This window comes from Chenopodium album, chromosome 24, assembly GCF_948465745.1.
Source record: "Chenopodium album chromosome 24, dcCheAlbu1.1, whole genome shotgun sequence".
In the NCBI taxonomy this organism is placed as follows: Eukaryota; Viridiplantae; Streptophyta; class Magnoliopsida; order Caryophyllales; family Amaranthaceae; genus Chenopodium; species Chenopodium album.
Genome location: NC_137857.1, coordinates 16,441,109 through 16,459,405, shown reverse-complemented (window position 1 = coordinate 16,459,405; position 18,297 = coordinate 16,441,109). Strand labels below are relative to the sequence as shown.

At 34.7% G+C, this 18,297-nt stretch overlaps 2 protein-coding genes and 1 pseudogene across 2 annotated transcripts; 1 reads left to right on the top strand and 2 right to left on the bottom strand.

Moving 5' to 3' along the window:
* Window positions 1–18,297, bottom strand: part of LOC145610612 (uncharacterized) — a 149,414-nt pseudogene that overhangs the window by 26,937 nt on the left and 104,180 nt on the right.
* On the top strand, window positions 3,435–9,354 carry LOC145612598 (cell division cycle protein 48 homolog). Its single transcript, XM_081667937.1, has 9 exons — window positions 3,435–3,590; window positions 3,755–3,920; window positions 4,935–5,163; window positions 6,041–6,807; window positions 6,899–7,120; window positions 7,213–7,284; window positions 7,386–7,667; window positions 8,317–8,676; window positions 8,882–9,354. The coding sequence occupies exons 1-9, from the start codon at window positions 3,565–3,567 to the stop codon at window positions 9,167–9,169; spliced, it is 2,412 nt and encodes an 803-aa protein (XP_081524063.1). The 5' UTR covers window positions 3,435–3,564; the 3' UTR covers window positions 9,170–9,354.
* Window positions 11,785–18,113, bottom strand: LOC145610159 (glutamate decarboxylase-like). Its single transcript, XM_081665431.1, has 6 exons — window positions 17,878–18,113; window positions 16,113–16,317; window positions 14,882–15,082; window positions 14,263–14,731; window positions 13,268–13,320; window positions 11,785–12,698 (listed from the first exon to the last, which is right to left on the bottom strand). The coding sequence occupies exons 1-6, from the start codon at window positions 17,970–17,972 to the stop codon at window positions 12,210–12,212; spliced, it is 1,512 nt and encodes a 503-aa protein (XP_081521557.1). The 5' UTR covers window positions 17,973–18,113; the 3' UTR covers window positions 11,785–12,209.

Sequence of the window (18,297 nt, the reverse complement as noted above, 5' to 3'; positions counted from 1 at the left end):
ATTTTATTTTCTTTTCTCTTTTATTTTCTTTTACTCTTGTATTTATAAATACCCATTTTTGGGTAGAGAGAGAAACAAGTAGAAGTAGAAGTAGAAGTAGAGAATTCTTTTACTCTTGTATTCATTGTTTTGATTGATTGATTTGATTGGAATTTTATGATTTGATAATTGATTTTGGATATTCATGTTTGTATTGGTAGAATTGATGATCATGTTTGAGTAGTTGTTTGGTTAGGGATTTGGTGAAGCTTATGATGTAATGAATTGATGTAAATTGGGGATAATTGATGGAGTTGATGATGTGATTAAACTTGGTTGATTGATCATGTGCATGTGTGTGATTAATTAGAGAGTAGCTAACTTTGATTATTGCACTAGATTGCATTGTAAGTTCACATTGATACGGACCATTGATTTGTGGCTTACATTTACACGATTGAGGTGTCTTGTGATGTTTCCTAGCTAGAGTTTATCGTAGTTGACGCTATTTAGACCTCTAGGAGAATAGCTTGACATGCTCTTTTGGTTGCATGATTGATTTTCCCTCACATTGCTTGACTTAGTCGAACTTTCCATTCCAATTTGCTATGTTCATTGCTATCATAAGTGAATCCTAATCCCTAGCTCTTATACTTGTTTGGTTTCCTCGCTTTAGTAGTTGTTAGAGTCACCTTTTATCTCTTGTCTTCGACCTAGCTTAGGCATATAATTGGAAGCACTTAGGCATTACCGTTCCTTTGGGTTCGACCCTTGACTTACCTCTATACTTGTATTTAGGTTTGTTGAGTGTTTATAAATTTTGTTTGGCTTAGGGAGAATTAGCCCAACGACCTAGTTTTCCCCACGTCACATAATAAAGCTTAATATTAATAGTAAGATCCTAGGCATGATACTAACAAGATTAATAACAAATCCTAGCATGTCACTAAACAATAAAGATCAAAGCTTTTAAATCTAACATGGTACTAACATGATAACATGATATTAGAAATAATAAGAGGCATCCTAAACATGATACTAGAAAGCAATAATAACATCCTAACATGATACTAGGAATAATTAAATAATAAACATACTTTCTACAAGAATAAAGCAATAAGATTACATACTTTGATGCCTCGTACCTCTTTCTAATAACAAAATACACGCGTTAGTAAACTTCAATGAAAATAATAAAGCATAATTAAAGAATTAAATAAGAATCAAATTAAATAAAATTTAAACTAGATTTGGGACCAAACCCTCAGAAAATTATAAACCTTGCACGTCTAGGGTGAAGGCAACTTCGAACTTGGCAAGATGTTTCTAAATCTTGTGTATGCGGAATTGTGTTTGCAAAAAGTTGGTTTAGAAAGAGAAAGAGAAATCAAGTAAGCCTTGATGAGAGTTGATGAATATAAACAGAGGTCGAGGACCCTATTTATAAGAAAAATAGTCCGGAAATTGACAGAATTTAATGAGGAATAAAACTACACGTTGTCGCCAGAAATACACTCTGTCGCTTTCACAAGTTGCTATTTACAAGTTGATGAATATAAACAGAGTTCGAGGACCCTATTTACAAGTTGCTTTCACGCGCTTTCCACGCGAAATCCGATCTTTAACCAAATTTGATCTACGGAATCCGTACAGAAGCTAAAAACGTATAATTTTAAAATAATAATATAATAATAAAATAATAATATTTTATTCCAAATAAAAATCCATCTTAAAATAATCATTAATCCTAACTCTATTAGAATTTAAAAGAACCCTCTAGAGACTTCTAGAAAATTATAATTAATCCTAATAATTTTAGGAATAATAATTAACATTGGGCCCTCCTCTAGATTATTGGGCCGTATGTAAATAATGAACCGGGCCTAGTTTAGTATTTTGGCCATAACTTCCTCAATATTCGTTGGAATTGGGCTTATAATATATCGTTGGAAAGGTCTTTTCGAGCCCCATCCAATTACACTATTGTTGGACCCTTATCATGGACCAAACTAAACTGGATTGACTATTTTTAATAAATAGAGTTGTTTTCAAAAACAGAGAGAAGAGAATTTTTAATAAAACTAAACCGCAACACTTGAGTTTCCACACTTTCACCTCATTCGATTATGGTTCGACGTGAAAGGCATTCATCATTGGGTTTGGTTTTTTGGGGAGACATAAATGGGTGTCTACAAGTTATTTCCAAAGTTTATAATTTAATAAGGGCTAAAAGGGGTATTTTTTAAAAGGAAAAAGCTATAGGTTGCATATAAGAAACTAAATGTGGAAAGAATAGATATTAAATGAACATTTATTACACCGATTTACTCGTGGATCATTGATAAATTCCCAACTTAATACAAAAAAAGGAAGTATATTAAATGCTCATCGATCACCGATTTACGCCTTTATTACCCTTTTTTTAAAAAGGAAATTTTAGGGGTATTATAAGGTACTTATCCAGCTCGGGTATTTCTTAATGATGATTACATGCATTCTAGCTGAAATGCATTGCATGCATGAAGTTTCTATTATTTTCATAGGCAAGCATGATGATTATCTATTTCACTCCTAATCATCGGATGTCACCGATTCCTTAATTACCCTGAAAAAACCCAAACAAAAAAAGAAGGGTTTTCTAACCTATGCCCTTGATATTGTTGAGTTTTAAAGGCGTGCCTATGTTTTTCAAAATTACAAGATGTGCCCTCTACCTTAAGAAAATTACAAAGTGTTAATACATTGTATGATCTAACATTAAATTCTAAGAAAATGAGAACTAATAAGAAGCGGATGAGAAAAAAGAAGAAGAAGTACACTGAAAGCTTAACATATCAATGGTTCTTTAGAAAAAGAAAAAGAAAAGTAGATCAAAAGGTGTCGAAAAAGATTTAATTTTAGTCCCTTTATATAACTCTAAGCCGACATGAAATTTCACGGCAAAGTGAGATAATTAACAAGTAACCTAACTAACTAATAACGTTAGGTTAGTGTCGGGTGATACGGTTAGGTAAACACCTTAAGTTAAAGGACACATCTTGTAATTTTGAAAAAGTATAAACACACTCTAAAAACTTAAAAACCCCAAAGACATAGATTTGAAAAATCCAAAACATATTTACTCCCTCCGTGTTTTAATAAATGTTACACTTACCAAATCTAGCCGTGTTTTTAAAATCCAGCCGTATTATAATAAGTGTTTACATTTTGTTTTTGCAAAAAACTACACTAATATATTATATCTTTCTCCTATCATGATTTTTCAATATAATTTTATTTAAGTCAATTAAATTGCCTAAAATCATATGTCAGTCAAAATATAATACTTGTTAAAACACGGAAGGAGTATTAAAACACGTAGGAGTGGACAGGGGTCGCCAAAACCTTTTAAAACACGGAGGAGTACTCCTAGTCCTAGTGTGGCTATACTTCCTCAAAATCGAGGCTTTATAAGGCCCAAAGTGCTTGATTTTAGTTTAAATATAGATCTGACCTCAATTCTTCCAATTTTCTCATACTCCTCGATTCTCTCTCCTCTCTCCTCAATTCTTCCAAACTTTTCTGCTTCAACTCAACAATCAAGCTATGGCGGATCACGCTGAATCCTCAGAGTAAGTTCACCTCTTCAACGATCTCGATTTTATTCTCTATTTTACTCTTTTTTGAAACAATTGATTTCACCAATTTTGTAAATCATGTAAATTTTAGATTCAGATTGAATTTATACTCAAAATTGTGGTTTTTTTAAATTTTTTTTCTTGTTTGAATTTGACAGTAAGGGCGTAAAAAAGGACTACAGTACTGCGATTCTGGAGCGCAAGAAATCGCCGAATCGATTGGTTGTTGATGAAGCCGTCAATGATGATAATTCTGTTGTTGCCATGCATCCTGATACTATGGAAAAGCTTCAGCTCTTTCGCGGTGATACTGTTTTACTCAAGGTATATTCTTGTTATTGTTATGAATGATGCTGTTTTTAGGGTAATTAGGGTTCCTTCTGTAAAAAAAAAAAAGGGTATTAGGGTTCCTAGTTTATTAGGGTTTCCAATTTAGGGTTCTTTGATTTGTGTTTGCGACTTTCGTAGTTGGTTTGTCTAGTAATTGGAATTTCTTTGTATGATTATGCTGTTGTTACTGGTGATAAATCTGATATAATTTGATGGAGGAGAATGGTGATAAATCTAGGATTTTTGGAAGAAAAATTTATCTTTTTTTGGTTGCAATTATTCAATGGTTTGGGTACTGATCGTTGAAAAGGTGGTGGGTTCTGGGTTTCATCTATAGTGCGTAAATTTTGCATATTGAATTTTTAGGGTTAGTAGAGACTTGATTGATTGGCTTGCCCTAAGTCAGAGTAACCCTTGTAGCCTCTCGGCTGCTGATGCAATGAATTTGTGTTTGCAATAGATGCTTGGTGTTTTTGAAAGTATTGCAAATTGATACAAAATCTAGATAAAATGCTAGGCTCAAGTATAATTTATATTTTGCAAAATATGTGAATATACAAGGAAAGTTTTCAATGATGATATCACCTTTACCCTTTCCATGTCTTTTCAAACTGGTTCAATTAGACTTAGGTCCAATAAAGAAAGGTGGTATATTTTTTTCTTTTTTTTGAGAACTTTTTTCTCTCCTTACCATCCCCCTCTTGAGTGGCTGTCTTAAGAAGCCACTGGTTCACCACCGTACTGACATCCCCTCCAATGCACCTAAGAAAAATACGGAAGTTATCACTTTTTTTGGTTCCTTTTATAGTACGTATGCGTTCAATTTCCGCTGGTCTCCCTCCTGTTTTTGATATCTCATCTTCTGTGCTACATAAGTATCTATTTTATGATCAGAGAGCCTAAGTTCTCTAAGAATTGCAATGTGATTCAGTACTGCAGTTGCTGTTGTTTTAGAGAGATGAAACTTTAAGGTCTGACTTTTGTGTTCTTTTGTGGAACATTTTCTAGGGAAAGAAAAGGAAAGACACAATCTGCATTGCCCTTGCTGATGAGACATGTGAAGAACCTAAGATTAGGATGAACAAGGTCGTGAGATCTAATTTAAGGGTTCGACTTGGTGATGTGGTTTCTGTGCACCAATGCCCTGACGTGAAGTATGGAAAACGTGTCCATATTCTTCCTATTGATGATACCATTGAGGGTGTCACTGGAAATCTCTTTGATGCATTCCTTAAACGTGAGTTGCTACTTTTCTTTTCATTGAATGTTTTATTTACTGAAGCTGAGCTGTGTATTTATAGCATTGTCAAAAATGCTGCCCAGAGTTTCATGCTATTATATTCTATAGTATTGCTATGAGTACTTTTTTGATTGGTTTTTATTACTTGTGCTGTTCATTGGAAACTATCTGATCATTAGTGTGATGATATTATCATTTGGTTGCAAGTTTTTACCTGGACAAATGTAGAGAGTAGCTAGATAGGATTAACTACAGTTTATTAGTAAAAAGACTTTATGCGCACAATGCATTCTTGATTTTAGCTGTCTTTGAGATGTATTGGAATATCAGCTTAAAGGTTTATGGAACTCTCTTTTTTCTCTCTTGTTTAATCTTCCCTTTTTTAACCTTATATTTTTGGTCAATTTATTTGCAATATTTCTCCTATATTGATACTAGTTCTAACCACATGAATATTATTTCCAAACCTCTGTTTTTTTTACTTGGTCATCTTGTTTGAGAGATTTGAGTAATTTTGGATTTGAGTGCAAAGACAGAGGGCCATAGTCTATGTTTTCAAGTAAATGCACTCTGAAACATCAACTTACTGACTATAAATGAAAAAGCTCAAAGCATCTAGTGAAGAACTGGAAGAACAAAATTTTATCATCAATTAACTGTACAGGTTTTATGGTATATTGGTATTGATGATAGTAACATGTCTTTGATGGGTGCTGTGCTGTCTTTTAGACGTATGTTAAGGTTGGGCTTATCACGAATGGCATATTGCAAGTCTAAAAGTAACATTTTTGATATTTGAGCCTTGTACATTATTTATCTATAATATCTTCTCCAATAAGTTCAATTTCTTAACTTGTTTGTTTAAATTTTTCAGCTTATTTTCTTGAAGCCTATCGGCCAGTGAGGAAAGGAGACTTTTTCCTTGTAAGAGGTGGAATGAGAAGTGTGGAATTTAAGGTTATAGAGACCGATCCTCCTGAGTACTGTGTGGTTTCTCCGGATACTGAAATCTTTTGTGAGGGTGAGCCTATCAAACGAGAAGATGAGAATAGATTAGATGAGGTTGGCTATGATGATGTGGGTGGTGTTAGGAAGCAGATGGCCCAGATTAGGGAGCTGGTAGAACTGCCCTTGAGACACCCACAGCTGTTCAAATCTATTGGTGTCAAGCCACCAAAGGGAATTTTGCTCTATGGACCTCCTGGATCAGGAAAGACTTTGATAGCCCGAGCTGTGGCAAATGAAACTGGTGCATTTTTCTTTTGCATTAATGGGCCAGAGATTATGTCAAAATTGGCTGGGGAAAGTGAAAGCAATCTCAGGAAAGCTTTTGAGGAAGCTGAGAAGAATGCTCCTTCCATTATTTTTATTGATGAAATTGATTCAATTGCTCCTAAGAGAGAGAAAACCAATGGAGAGGTTGAGAGGCGTATTGTTTCCCAGCTCTTGACTCTAATGGATGGGCTTAAATCACGGGCACATGTTATTGTTATGGGTGCTACCAATCGTCCAAACAGCATTGACCCTGCACTGAGGAGATTTGGTCGATTTGACAGAGAAATAGATATTGGGGTTCCTGATGAAATTGGGAGACTCGAGATACTCCGCATTCACACTAAAAACATGAAGCTTTCTGATGATGTATGGACATCTCATTTATTTTTTGGAATTTGATTTTAAGATATTTCATGGTTTATTACTGTATTTGATTGAGTACCTTTTTATTGAACAGGTTGATTTGGAAAGAATTTGCAAGGAGACACATGGCTATGTTGGTGCTGACCTAGCTGCCTTATGTACTGAAGCTGCACTTCAATGTATCAGAGAGAAAATGGATGTTATTGATCTCGAAGATGAGACTATTGATGCTGAGATCCTTAATTCTATGGCTGTTTCGAATGAACATTTCCAGACAGCCCTTGGGCAGAGCAATCCATCTGCCTTGCGTGAAACGGTTGGTTGCTATGATTTTAAACAAGCATTAATTTCTAATTGTGTTCATTGTTGTAATGTTGTTACTGATTATGACTGGCTTTGGTATGTTAGGTTGTGGAAGTTCCAAATGTCTCTTGGGAAGACATTGGTGGCCTTGAAAATGTCAAAAGGGAGCTCCAAGAGGTTCTTTAATTTGCCTTTAACTGTGCTGTTTTTTTTTTCTTTTGTTTTTTTAATTTATTTTAATTCTGTGTTGTTAACTGAATCCTTCCCTCTGATTGCAGACTGTTCAATATCCTGTCGAACATCCTGAGAAATTTGAGAAATTTGGGATGTCCCCTTCCAAGGGAGTTCTTTTCTATGGGCCTCCTGGATGTGGAAAGACTTTGCTGGCAAAGGCTATTGCTAATGAGTGTCAGGCTAATTTCATCAGTGTGAAAGGACCTGAATTGTTGACAATGTGGTTTGGAGAGAGTGAGGCTAATGTTAGAGAGATTTTTGACAAGGCTCGTGGGTCAGCTCCATGTGTTTTATTCTTTGATGAGCTTGATTCAATTGCAACCCAGGTATGTACGCTTACCTATTTGGCTGAATTTACCTTAGTGTTTCTAAGCTATTCATTGACAAAATTATGTGTCTACTTTTAGGTCTAGTTTGGTGGTAAAATACCTGATGTGTGGTGTTCACATATAAGATCGACATTTTAATTCACATTCCCCTCCTAAATCAGAATTACCAATTGATTTTAGAGCTGAGGTAGGAATATCAACATAATTAATATTAAAAAAGTAGAGAATCCTGTAGGATGGCGCAAATAAATGAAGGCATACTGATGTAACAGCTTTAAAAAAAGCGCTCTTTCTAAAGTCATGGCCATTTGGTAACCAGTTATAAACAATGGTAATTGGAATGAATTTGTGTGTAATTTTTCGAAGGAAATCAATGTTCATTCCCAATATCACTCAAGATGACCCCAATTTGTCTTTTTTTTTTTTTTTTTTTTTTTTCATAAACGTATGTTATCTATAGAATGTAGCAATCTAAATCCTAATTTTTCCATCTCTTTAACTTTCTGGTTGAGCTAACCTTGCTTATTTTGATTTCTCACATTTTTTTAAAGAAATTAATGTTTGCAACCTGTCATTTTTACATTTACTTTTTACTTTCATCTCATTCTGAAGTTCACTGATACCAACTGGGGTGTGTTTTGTGCAGAGGGGAAGCAGTCAAGGGGATGCAGGTGGTGCTGCAGACAGGGTCTTGAACCAACTTTTGACCGAAATGGATGGAATGTCTGCCAAAAAGACTGTTTTCATCATTGGAGCCACTAATAGACCTGATATTATTGACCCAGCTCTTTTGAGACCAGGTCGTCTTGATCAACTCATTTATATTCCTCTTCCAGATGAGGAGTCCCGTTATTCCATCTTTAAGGCTGCCTTGAGGAAGTCACCTATTGCTAAAGATGTTGATATTAGAGCACTTGCCAAGTACACTCAGGGCTTCAGTGGGGCAGATATTACTGAAATATGCCAGCGGGCTTGCAAATATGCCATCAGAGAAAATATTGAGAAGGCAAGTATATAAGCTTTTGTTGAGTGAATTTAACAGGTTTTTTGTTTTCCTCTTTTCCCTCCCCAATTGAAAATTGCTCAGCTTTCTGCTCCTTTGATAAGTGACTTCATAGTATCTTTATGTTTTTAATTTTTTTTTTTTTTGCATATGGTTAACCCAAAGATCTCTAAAAACTGTCAACCTAATTATCTTAATTAATTTGCAGGACATTGAAAAAGAGAAAAGGAGAAGCGAGAACCCTGAGGCCATGGAGGAGGACGAGGAAGAGATTGCTGAAATCAAGGCTGCCCATTTTGAGGAATCAATGAAATTTGCTCGCAGAAGTGTTAGCGATGCTGACATCCGCAAGTATCAAGCTTTTGCGCAGACTTTGCAGCAATCGAGAGGATTTGGCACTGAGTTCCGGTTCGCTAACACCACTTCAGGGACTACCGGTACAGATGCTTTTGCTGCCTCTGCTGGAGGGGCTGATGAAGATGACCTCTATAACTAGATTCTGTTTGTCATTTTTTTCTTTCATCTTATTAATGAACTATTTAAGAAGAGTTTTTACTTATAATTCAATCTCGTTTACACCTTTTGCTTGTAAGATACATCCTGATGTTGGATTTGGTGATAGGAACAGCTATTCTAAATCCAGACATGGTTAATACATTAAAAATGCTGGTTTTCCTGTCATTCTGTTTGTTTCTCAGGTTGCTTTTCCAGCTACAGTAGGTTAACTTTTGAAGTTTTAAAGGTTAACAAGTACTCCCTCTGTAATGAATTGCAGTCTATGGAATTGGGGTCTTGTAATTAATTGCAGTATATGGAAAATTCATCCATTCATGAAATTGCAATATTTGCTGATTTTATACTGTAGTAATTAGATAAGGTTATTTTTTATTTTATTATTTTTAATTTTTATTTTTGGTGAACAAGTGGGGCAAGCCCCATTTTGAAAACTTATTAGGTTGAGTAATAATTATTGTCTATCAATTCTTTATAGATTTCAATTTGTTTTCGAACTTAGTAGCACCTAGAGTAATCTTTGTCAAAAAAGTAGCACCTATATTATTCAATTGCTAGTAAATCATGGTTGTATATGCTTCATAATACGATAATTGTGATCCATTTTTTTTGTTTTTCTGATTATTTATACATTGATTAAAATAAATGGTGAAAAAATATGGGAGATGTTTAATAATATTAAGATCAATTTCATGTTTGCTAATCAAACTTTTATTTCATGATTATATTGGGCAAAACTAGCTTTAAATCTTTAATGATTTTTTCATATTGTAACTTTATTGTTTCATATTCTTGGAAATAATTTCATTTTTCTAGTATATTCCATAGGACGGTTTGAATGGAAGCATAGCGCTCCATATTAAAAAAAATAAAAATAAAAATAAAGATTAATAATACCAAACTCAAGAATACTTAGGGACTTAGGGGGCGTTTGGTTCGCAAACTGGTATGAGGTTGGAATTAGGAATGAAAATATAGTGGTATGAGTTTTGAACTTGATTCTTAATACTACATGTTTGGTAGGATCACGGAATGCAATTTTTTTTCTTTTATGTGATATCTAAGAGTATGACAATGAGCCAAAGTGCCAAACCCACCTTCCCCCCAAGGTTTCCTAACCCCATACCTAAGGGGTTTGAGGTATGGGTTTGAAACTCTTAAAATCATAAAACAAACATAAGGTATGGGTTTAAACCATTTAAATCCATACTTTATACCTTTATTAATGAAAATTAGATAATACACCCGAGTGCACCATGTGCGGGTAAACAAAAAAAGGCGGAAAGAACATACAGTCTTTGATAAAGAACATACCTATGTTTGACAAAGAACATACCTTTAATATGTTCATAGAGTGTGATCAGTGTGTTCTTTGAGTATAATTATATGTTCTTTACATTATAACTTGTGTTATTTAACATATGTTAATTAATCATATATGTTTTTTTGGGTTTAATAATACGAAGTATGTTCATTGAATTTGGCGCGTATGTTCTTTAAGGTTGTAGTGACTCACAAATTCTATTTTTATTATCATATGTTATATTTAAACTACTTTTATTATCGTATGTTCTTTGAGTTTGATCAGTGTGTTATTTAGGTATTAACTATATGTACTTTACATTATAAATTATTATGGGAAGTTGATTTTTTTGGAGAGATAGAAAACTAATTTTTGGGGAAATTAAATCTTTGGTAAAGATTTTTAAAGAGGTGATCAATATTAGCATGACTCGCAGCCCGACCCGATCCAACCCGAAATAGGGTGGGTTTGGGCAAGCCTAAAAATGCATTTTTAGTTAAAATCCGAACCGGACCCGAAAAAAGCCCGAAAACCCGCTACTTTTTCACGGGTTTGGGCACGAGAAATTATGGTATAGCCCGACCCTACTCGATTTTTTATCACCACTAAATTTTTTCCGTTAATGTATAATTTTTCAGAAAATTTTTATTAAGTTTTTATTTCATTCTTTTTATTATATCTTTATGTTCTTTGATGATGCATGTTTTTGTCAGATACAAACATGTTCTTTGTCAAATACATTTATGTTCTTTATGAAACACTCGATGTTCTTTCCGGCTTTTTTTTATTTATCCGGTGTATGATGAGCACTGTACACCCGTGTATATAAACCACAGATTATTAATTAATTAAGTGAACCAAACACCCCCTTATACCCTGTAGAGAGTCAATCTTTACAATATGTCATTCACATCCCACAATATTCATGTATATATACTAAAGTCCATCTTCTTCCACAATTTCACCACTTTCTCTCTTTTATTTAAGCAATAAACTTCATTCACCTCAACGGTCAATCTGTCATGAAACAATTACTCGTATTTTATATCAAAAGTTTCAACTATTAGAAATCATACCTTCATATAAAAACAATTTAAGTAACAACCCTTGCATCGAAAAGGCCAAAAGACTAGTTAATTAATAAATATAGAGCCTAACAAGTAGTTAATCAAGAAATTAAACATTACTTCAACCAGGATACAAATTAATGATCTATAATAAAATAACAAATGCTAACGAACGCCCCGTAGGCGTTGGATAAGCTAGCTAAAAGTAGAAAGATTAAATTAAAATGAACATTTATTACACCGATCGACGCGTGATTCTGTCATGCATTCCCAAATTAATACCACTTTAGGTAATATTTTAAATGCTTATCCAACACCCCGTGGGCGTTCGTTAGCAAAATCCTAATAAAATATAAAATTAAAATACAATAAATAAGATTTTATAGTTCTAAAGCACTCCAAGAGTAGTACTAATATACTCACACAACAACAATTCTCTTAAATGAAGCATCCCTTAATGAGAATCAATATATTGACTAAGAGATAACATATGCAAAACAGAAGTTCATGCACTTCATTCATTCAACCTTGTTTCCTCATCTGAAGATAATTGCAATCCCTTAATCAGGAAAGATCGACCCGCAAAATAAAATGTATGATAGTATGATACAATAAACATGATACAGATTCGTAACTGAGAGGGCACATCGTTACTAGCAAACTCCGTTTGCCTTGGTTCGATCAACAAGCTTTTTCCAGTACTTAGTTACTTCCTTTTGAGTCTCTGTAATATCTTTCTTGGTAACAACCTTGTCTCCTTGTGTTTTATCCTTGTCAATGGTGACATGGGCGGACTTGCTAGATACCGCGACAGGGTGAGCATCCATCTCATCTAGTACTTGATGGATGTTGGACATAAGTCTCTCTGCAAGACTCCTACTAAAATCCTCCCTTACTACCACGCGCAACACTGCAATGTGCTCAGCATTGGCTGGCATTGTGTAAGCTGGGACAATCCACCCAAAACGCTTTAATCTCTCTGCTATGTCAAAAACAGTGTAGTTGCTGCTGTCTTTTAAAGAAAATGCCACGACTGGGACACCAATATCCTTGGAGACCACTTTGAATTTCCCCATCTTTTCTATTTCTTGTGTCAACATCTTCGCATTTTCCCTGCAATTTTCCATGATATGCTTGTAACCCTGCAAGTTCAATAGTATAAGATATCAAAGTACTACGTATAATAGATCAATTATCATTCTAGACACGATTTGATGTATTTTCAGTAGAGTAATGAGTTAACAAAGAAAGTCTAAAGAAATCAAGCAAACTTATCAAAATAAGCCATGTTTTTCATGAGATTAATGGAGTTAAAAAGCCTCTTATAGCCCTATCCCATCTCGGTATTAACCATTAGGAGATTAGCTAAGTTACATATTAAAATTTGGATTATCTTATTCTTTAATATAAACCATGATATAGCACCCTAGGTTTGTTGTATCCTTAATTATAACCTTACAAATACAATCAGATATTGAAGTAAATGAATAATAACAAAGTGACACCTCCTATTTTTCTCAAGTAGCTTAACTATGATTAAACTAGCTGACTTCTCAAGTGACTGCTTTAATGCTTTTGGAATACGTACGCAAGTAGATAATCAGTCACTTCAGCTGCATCATGAGCCATGGACCACTATTTTGCTACATTTTCTTGTAACATACTATTCTATCAAACAGAGGAACAGAAGAGAAAGAGTTAGGATGTTCACCTCAAAGCCAAGCCGTATCAACTGATAGTATTGTGCAATGATCTGACTTGAACCTGCAAACAAAGAAAAAATATAACGGATTGAATTGATGTCTATGATGCGAGCTGTCACGGTATTGTATGCCCACTATTTCCTTTGGATTTAATTTCATACACATAATCTCAGCTATCCACTACTTGTCTTATTATTAAGTACTCATCTTTTGTGGGAGATGTGCATAGATATATAAGACCACTCTGAAGCGAAAGTGTGGGAGTCCCAAAAAAAATATTAAGATTTGCACAGACGAAGAAACATGAACGTCCTAAACACCAATTGGCGAGAGCTTTCTTTGAGATTTAAACTCAAGTACTGATGCAATTATGCAACAATGTAAGAATGCAGGATCAGTAAAGCAGTCATGTGATCGACTTTTCCCATTGTCTATCCCCATCCCCGTTCCTTCATTTCATCTCACCTTTACAACTCCTGCACTGCACCTAAACTTTGCAACATCTAGATTTTAACACCAACCATCAACATTCAGCAGCCTCACTTCCAGAGTGGAGATCCCTCCTAAGTAAACACCTACACCAAAATCCCACCCTTGCTACCACACAGTCTTGGCCGCTTGAGTAAGATGTCTACGAGAGGAGAGGAGGGCGGGGATCTGGAATGCCGGATTCAAGAAGCAAAGGCAGCATGGCAGAGAAGGGAAGGAGAGAAGAAGTCAATTCAAAATGTGCTCATCTAAATGTGGGCCAACAAGCTATCAAAAAACTACTCTAAAGAGTAACTCAATAGCAGGAATTATTAAAGGTTGTAATCAATTATTTGAATTATAATGCAAAAACACCAAAATTTCATTATTATTGGTGCGAAATTTCCTAATACTTTTAAGCAAACTCCCAATCATGGTAAGGTCTCTTACTCTCTTAATGCACATACAATACCACAAATTAATGCAGAGAAGTCAGAGAAAATCACAAGTTTCACATTAATGGCAACTGCCATACCTTTGGAGAAGTTGAGTGTGAAAGTTGGTTGATCAGATCCAAGGTAATTGATATGGAAAACAAGATCCTCTGGCAAATCTTCTTTGGTCCTCCAGATAACCCAACCTATACCAGCATATACAAGGCCATATTTGTGACCACTAACATTAATGCTCTTCACCAATGGCAACCGAAAGTCCCACTCAATATCAGGATAAATAAAGGGAGCGATGAATCCACCGCTAGCAGCATCAACATGAATGGGTGTATCCCATCCAGTCTCCTTGTTCTTCTTGATCAGAAGATCGTTAAGAAGCTTCACGTCCTCAAACTCTCCTGTCAAGGTGGAACCTAAAATAGCAGCTACACATATGGTGTTCTCATCCACCATATCTACAGCTTTCTCTGGATCCATCACATAATATCCTTCTTTCAGTTTGACCTCCTTCAGTTCTACCTCAAAGTACCTAGCGAACTTTTCCCAGCAAACCTGCAATTTTAATAATGTTTTTATCACTAAGCTTTGCCTTGCAATAAAATAGGAGCTGCTAAAAGCTAATGATCAAAGTAAAAGATCAACTACTAGAAGAAAAAGGGAGAGAAAAAAGCCGGAATAAGGGAAAACATCCTAAATATGCACCTGCACGTTTGCTCCTGTGACTATATTAGGCTTATCACAAGGTTTTCCTTCTGCTTTTCGCTTTTGCTGCCATTTCCTTTTGAATGCTAAACCCGCCAGCATGATTGCCTCTGAAGACCCTACAGTGCTTACACCAACTGCTGATTCTTCATCTCCAACAGGAGCATTAAAAAGGTGTGCAATGATATTAACACATCGATTCTGCACAGTTAAGTAGATATTCAGATTTGTTGGGAAAAAAAAAAAAGATAATCAAGAGAACATACACTACTTTTCTTGTAATCTTTATAAAATGATACATACTATATACTAATTCAACTGTCCTATCCTCTATATTTGGCCTAGGAAAAGGGACATGCATGGTCCCTTATAGGTAAAAAATCATGTTCAAATCCTCTAGTGCACAGAAAATAGGTTTAAGAAAATAGTTATTTATGGAATTAAAAATTAAAAGAATTTTCCATGGAAGAATGCAATGTACTCCGTAGATGAGATTACCCTGGTTTAGATGAAAAAAAAAGTGATTGTATGATTTGTATCCCAATTGCAATGCTAAAATCATATTGCAACGTAACATCAAGAGAAGGACTTTTAAAGCCTCTATAGATGGCTCATGACATAAGAAAGCAAGATGGGCTGGGATGGAGTGGACTACCTCTACTGCACAAGTACTGGATAAGGATGGGGAAGGAGGTTTTAAGGGCTGCCACCTCGGAAAATCATGCAGAGGCTATTGCATGCCTAAATGCTCTTTGCTAGGATACAAATCATCAGTACGTATCCACAGATCCTTGTTTATTTAGGCTCCAAATCTCTTATGCCTCTTCTGATTAGTAAGATTGTAAGAATATGAAGACCATGTCTATTTACTGGAAGATGGAGGAGATGCGAAAAGTGGGACAAAATTTTCAATTCAATGTATTGTCTTACAGGTTGAACGTGATCAATTCCTAAGAGCACTTCGGATTGTAAACTACTGTCAGACCTCCCTAATTGTTTTCTTTAGTGCTTTATAATTTTTGTATTATGCTAATATCAAAGAAAAAAAGTCAAGAGAAGAGAGGCACATATCCAGGTGCAATGCTACAGGCAACGCGATATTCTATTTACTCGGTTACTCCTTATATGTAATACAATGTTTAGGTACAGTTACGCATACCACAGATGGCAAAGTTTCAACGGTATAACGTTACAAATAAGAATTAGAATGCAAAGTTAGAGAATGGATTACCTGAAGTTCAGTTGTAACAGGGTACTCATCCATGTCAACATAGTTTTTGTTTATGGAAGACATAATCAGCTTATCACACTCGGGCTCCATCCATGTAGTCACGAATGATGCCAAATTCAGCCTTGGATTTCCATCGAGCATCAGCTCATCATTTATTATTTGGTAAGCTGCATCCTTTGGTATTGATTTATCGGGCATTTGAAACCTTCATGTACATACAAACAAACAAAATTTGATTTAGACAAATCCTTTTTTATTAATTTATAATAAGCATATAACTATAGAGTTATTTCATATATACTTCTTGTCTATGCGATGCAAGCTACCGTCTTTGAAACTAAAGCTGTGTAGACATGTAGTACGAATTCTCAAGAGCAATACCACATTACTTTAAAGCAAGATCAAGTTAGATTAAACGACGTTTTAGTTGCACAACATCCTTTTTAGTAGCAAACTCTACTAGACCCAAATCTAAAAGCAGAATCTTATGCGAGGCCTAGGTCAAGGCAGCCCGCGCATCAAGACAGCAGATAGGACGAAAGCTAAAGTTCCTTATCAAGTAAGCAAGTAAACTACCTTCACGCATAGGTCCTTCCGGGGATAATTCCTTAGTCCGAATAGCACAAGTTAATTTTTTTAAAGTAACAAAATCTACTAGACCTAAAACTAAACAATTCCTTAATCCGAATATGACCTTACATAGAAACGGCTTATTCAAAATTTAATACCTCTATAATTGATAACCCGATTTTAACCTTACTAAAACATTTTGTCCCAAATCCATCTTCCATAGTTCCATGCCCATGACTACCTCCATTTTTTTTTTCTTTCCTCTCAAATCAATTATTTTTAACAAATCGTTACATTTTAAGTTAGGAAGGATATGAAGTATATGGATTTGCACGAGGATGAGGCAGTTGATCGTAAGGGATGGAGGAGGAAGATTTATGTCGATGACTACACGGAATAATCACTTTTGCTTCATGTAGGCGACTGACCCCACTTATGGGATTAAGACTTCGATTGATTAGTTGATGATTGTTGTATTATCCACTACCACTAGCTTGCTACTTTAAAAACGAAATAAAAAAATAATAAATCTGCAACAAGTACTAATTTACAATAAATCTCAACAAACAGGATTCACACAATACTGTATAATTTGTCTTACAAATAAAAATTAATAGAGATTGTGTATTTTTTTTGTAAATCTCAACAAATAAAAAATTAATAAAAATCAATGAATAATAAAGACTCCATGTGAATATTATTTTTCTTACAAATAAAAAGATCAGAGATTGTATAATTTGTAAATCGTTTTCCCAGTTAGTAAATAATTGAACTTTGACCATAGATTATCAGTTTATCACTATTATATAAGCGCAAAGTCATACCATGTGGCCAACCATCACGGGTTACTCTGCTAGTTTTATAAGAGTTATTCGGTCGGTGTTGCAGGAGTGATTATAACAGTATTATAACGGTTACTTAGTCAATATTAGAGAATTTAGTTATGTTACAAGCGGCTACATAGTATGGTCAACCGCGCACAAAACGCAAGCAAAAATAAATTCAATCTAATACTTGTAAGAATCAATTTTTTATATACTACAATTTTAACTATGCACTATTAAAGATATATTTGTGGTAATATACTACGTACTAGGAATCAGTTATGAGTACACTTAGAGAGGATTTGAACATGAATTCATCTAATGAACAATAAAACTAGTTAGAGTACAAAAATTAGACAAGTGGATCATACCTTGGGAGTGCATCGCGAACGTAGCGAGAAGCAAAGGTACAACACAACGTTTTGTTAGAAGAATCTGCTGAAGAAGTAGTATCACTGATCACCATTTTCGCCTTCCTATTATTTAATTTTCTTCTTAAAAGAAATCAACTAATGAAGAAGTAATTCGTATACACTATAACAAGATGTCGGTCTAATATATCAGCAAGTAAAGAAGAGTGAAAAGTGGAGTGAAATTGGATCAAAATTATTAAAGTTAATGATTGATGTAGAAGGTATAATTGTATATCATATCATAAAATTATGGGTGGGGAACTTTGGATTGATTACAAGTTTACAACTTACGAGGCGATCAGATGAATGGGTGACACGTGCTTATGTAGGCCATGGATGTGGGGTATCATGGAAGTCGGCAGCTTCGCTGGCCGCATA

What these genes read in the sequence shown, in the direction of transcription:
- LOC145610159 (XM_081665431.1), bottom strand. Translation starts at nt 17,972, where the DNA reads ATGGTGATCAGTGATACTACTTCTTCAGCAGATTCTTCTAACAAAACG. An exon ending in GTTCGCGATGCACTCCCAAG is followed by an intron (nt 16,318 to 17,877) that starts GTATGATCCACT and finishes ATGTACATGAAG; the next exon opens with GTTTCAAATGCCCGATAAAT. An exon ending in TGATACGGCTTGGCTTTGAG is followed by an intron (nt 12,699 to 13,267) that starts GTGAACATCCTA and finishes TTGAACTTGCAG; the next exon opens with GGTTACAAGCATATCATGGA.
- LOC145612598 (XM_081667937.1), top strand. Translation starts at nt 3,565, where the DNA reads ATGGCGGATCACGCTGAATCCTCAGA. An exon ending in TTGATTCAATTGCAACCCAG is followed by an intron (nt 7,668 to 8,316) that starts GTATGTACGCTT and finishes TGTTTTGTGCAG; the next exon opens with AGGGGAAGCAGTCAAGGGGA. An exon ending in TCAGAGAAAATATTGAGAAG is followed by an intron (nt 8,677 to 8,881) that starts GCAAGTATATAA and finishes ATTAATTTGCAG; the next exon opens with GACATTGAAAAAGAGAAAAG.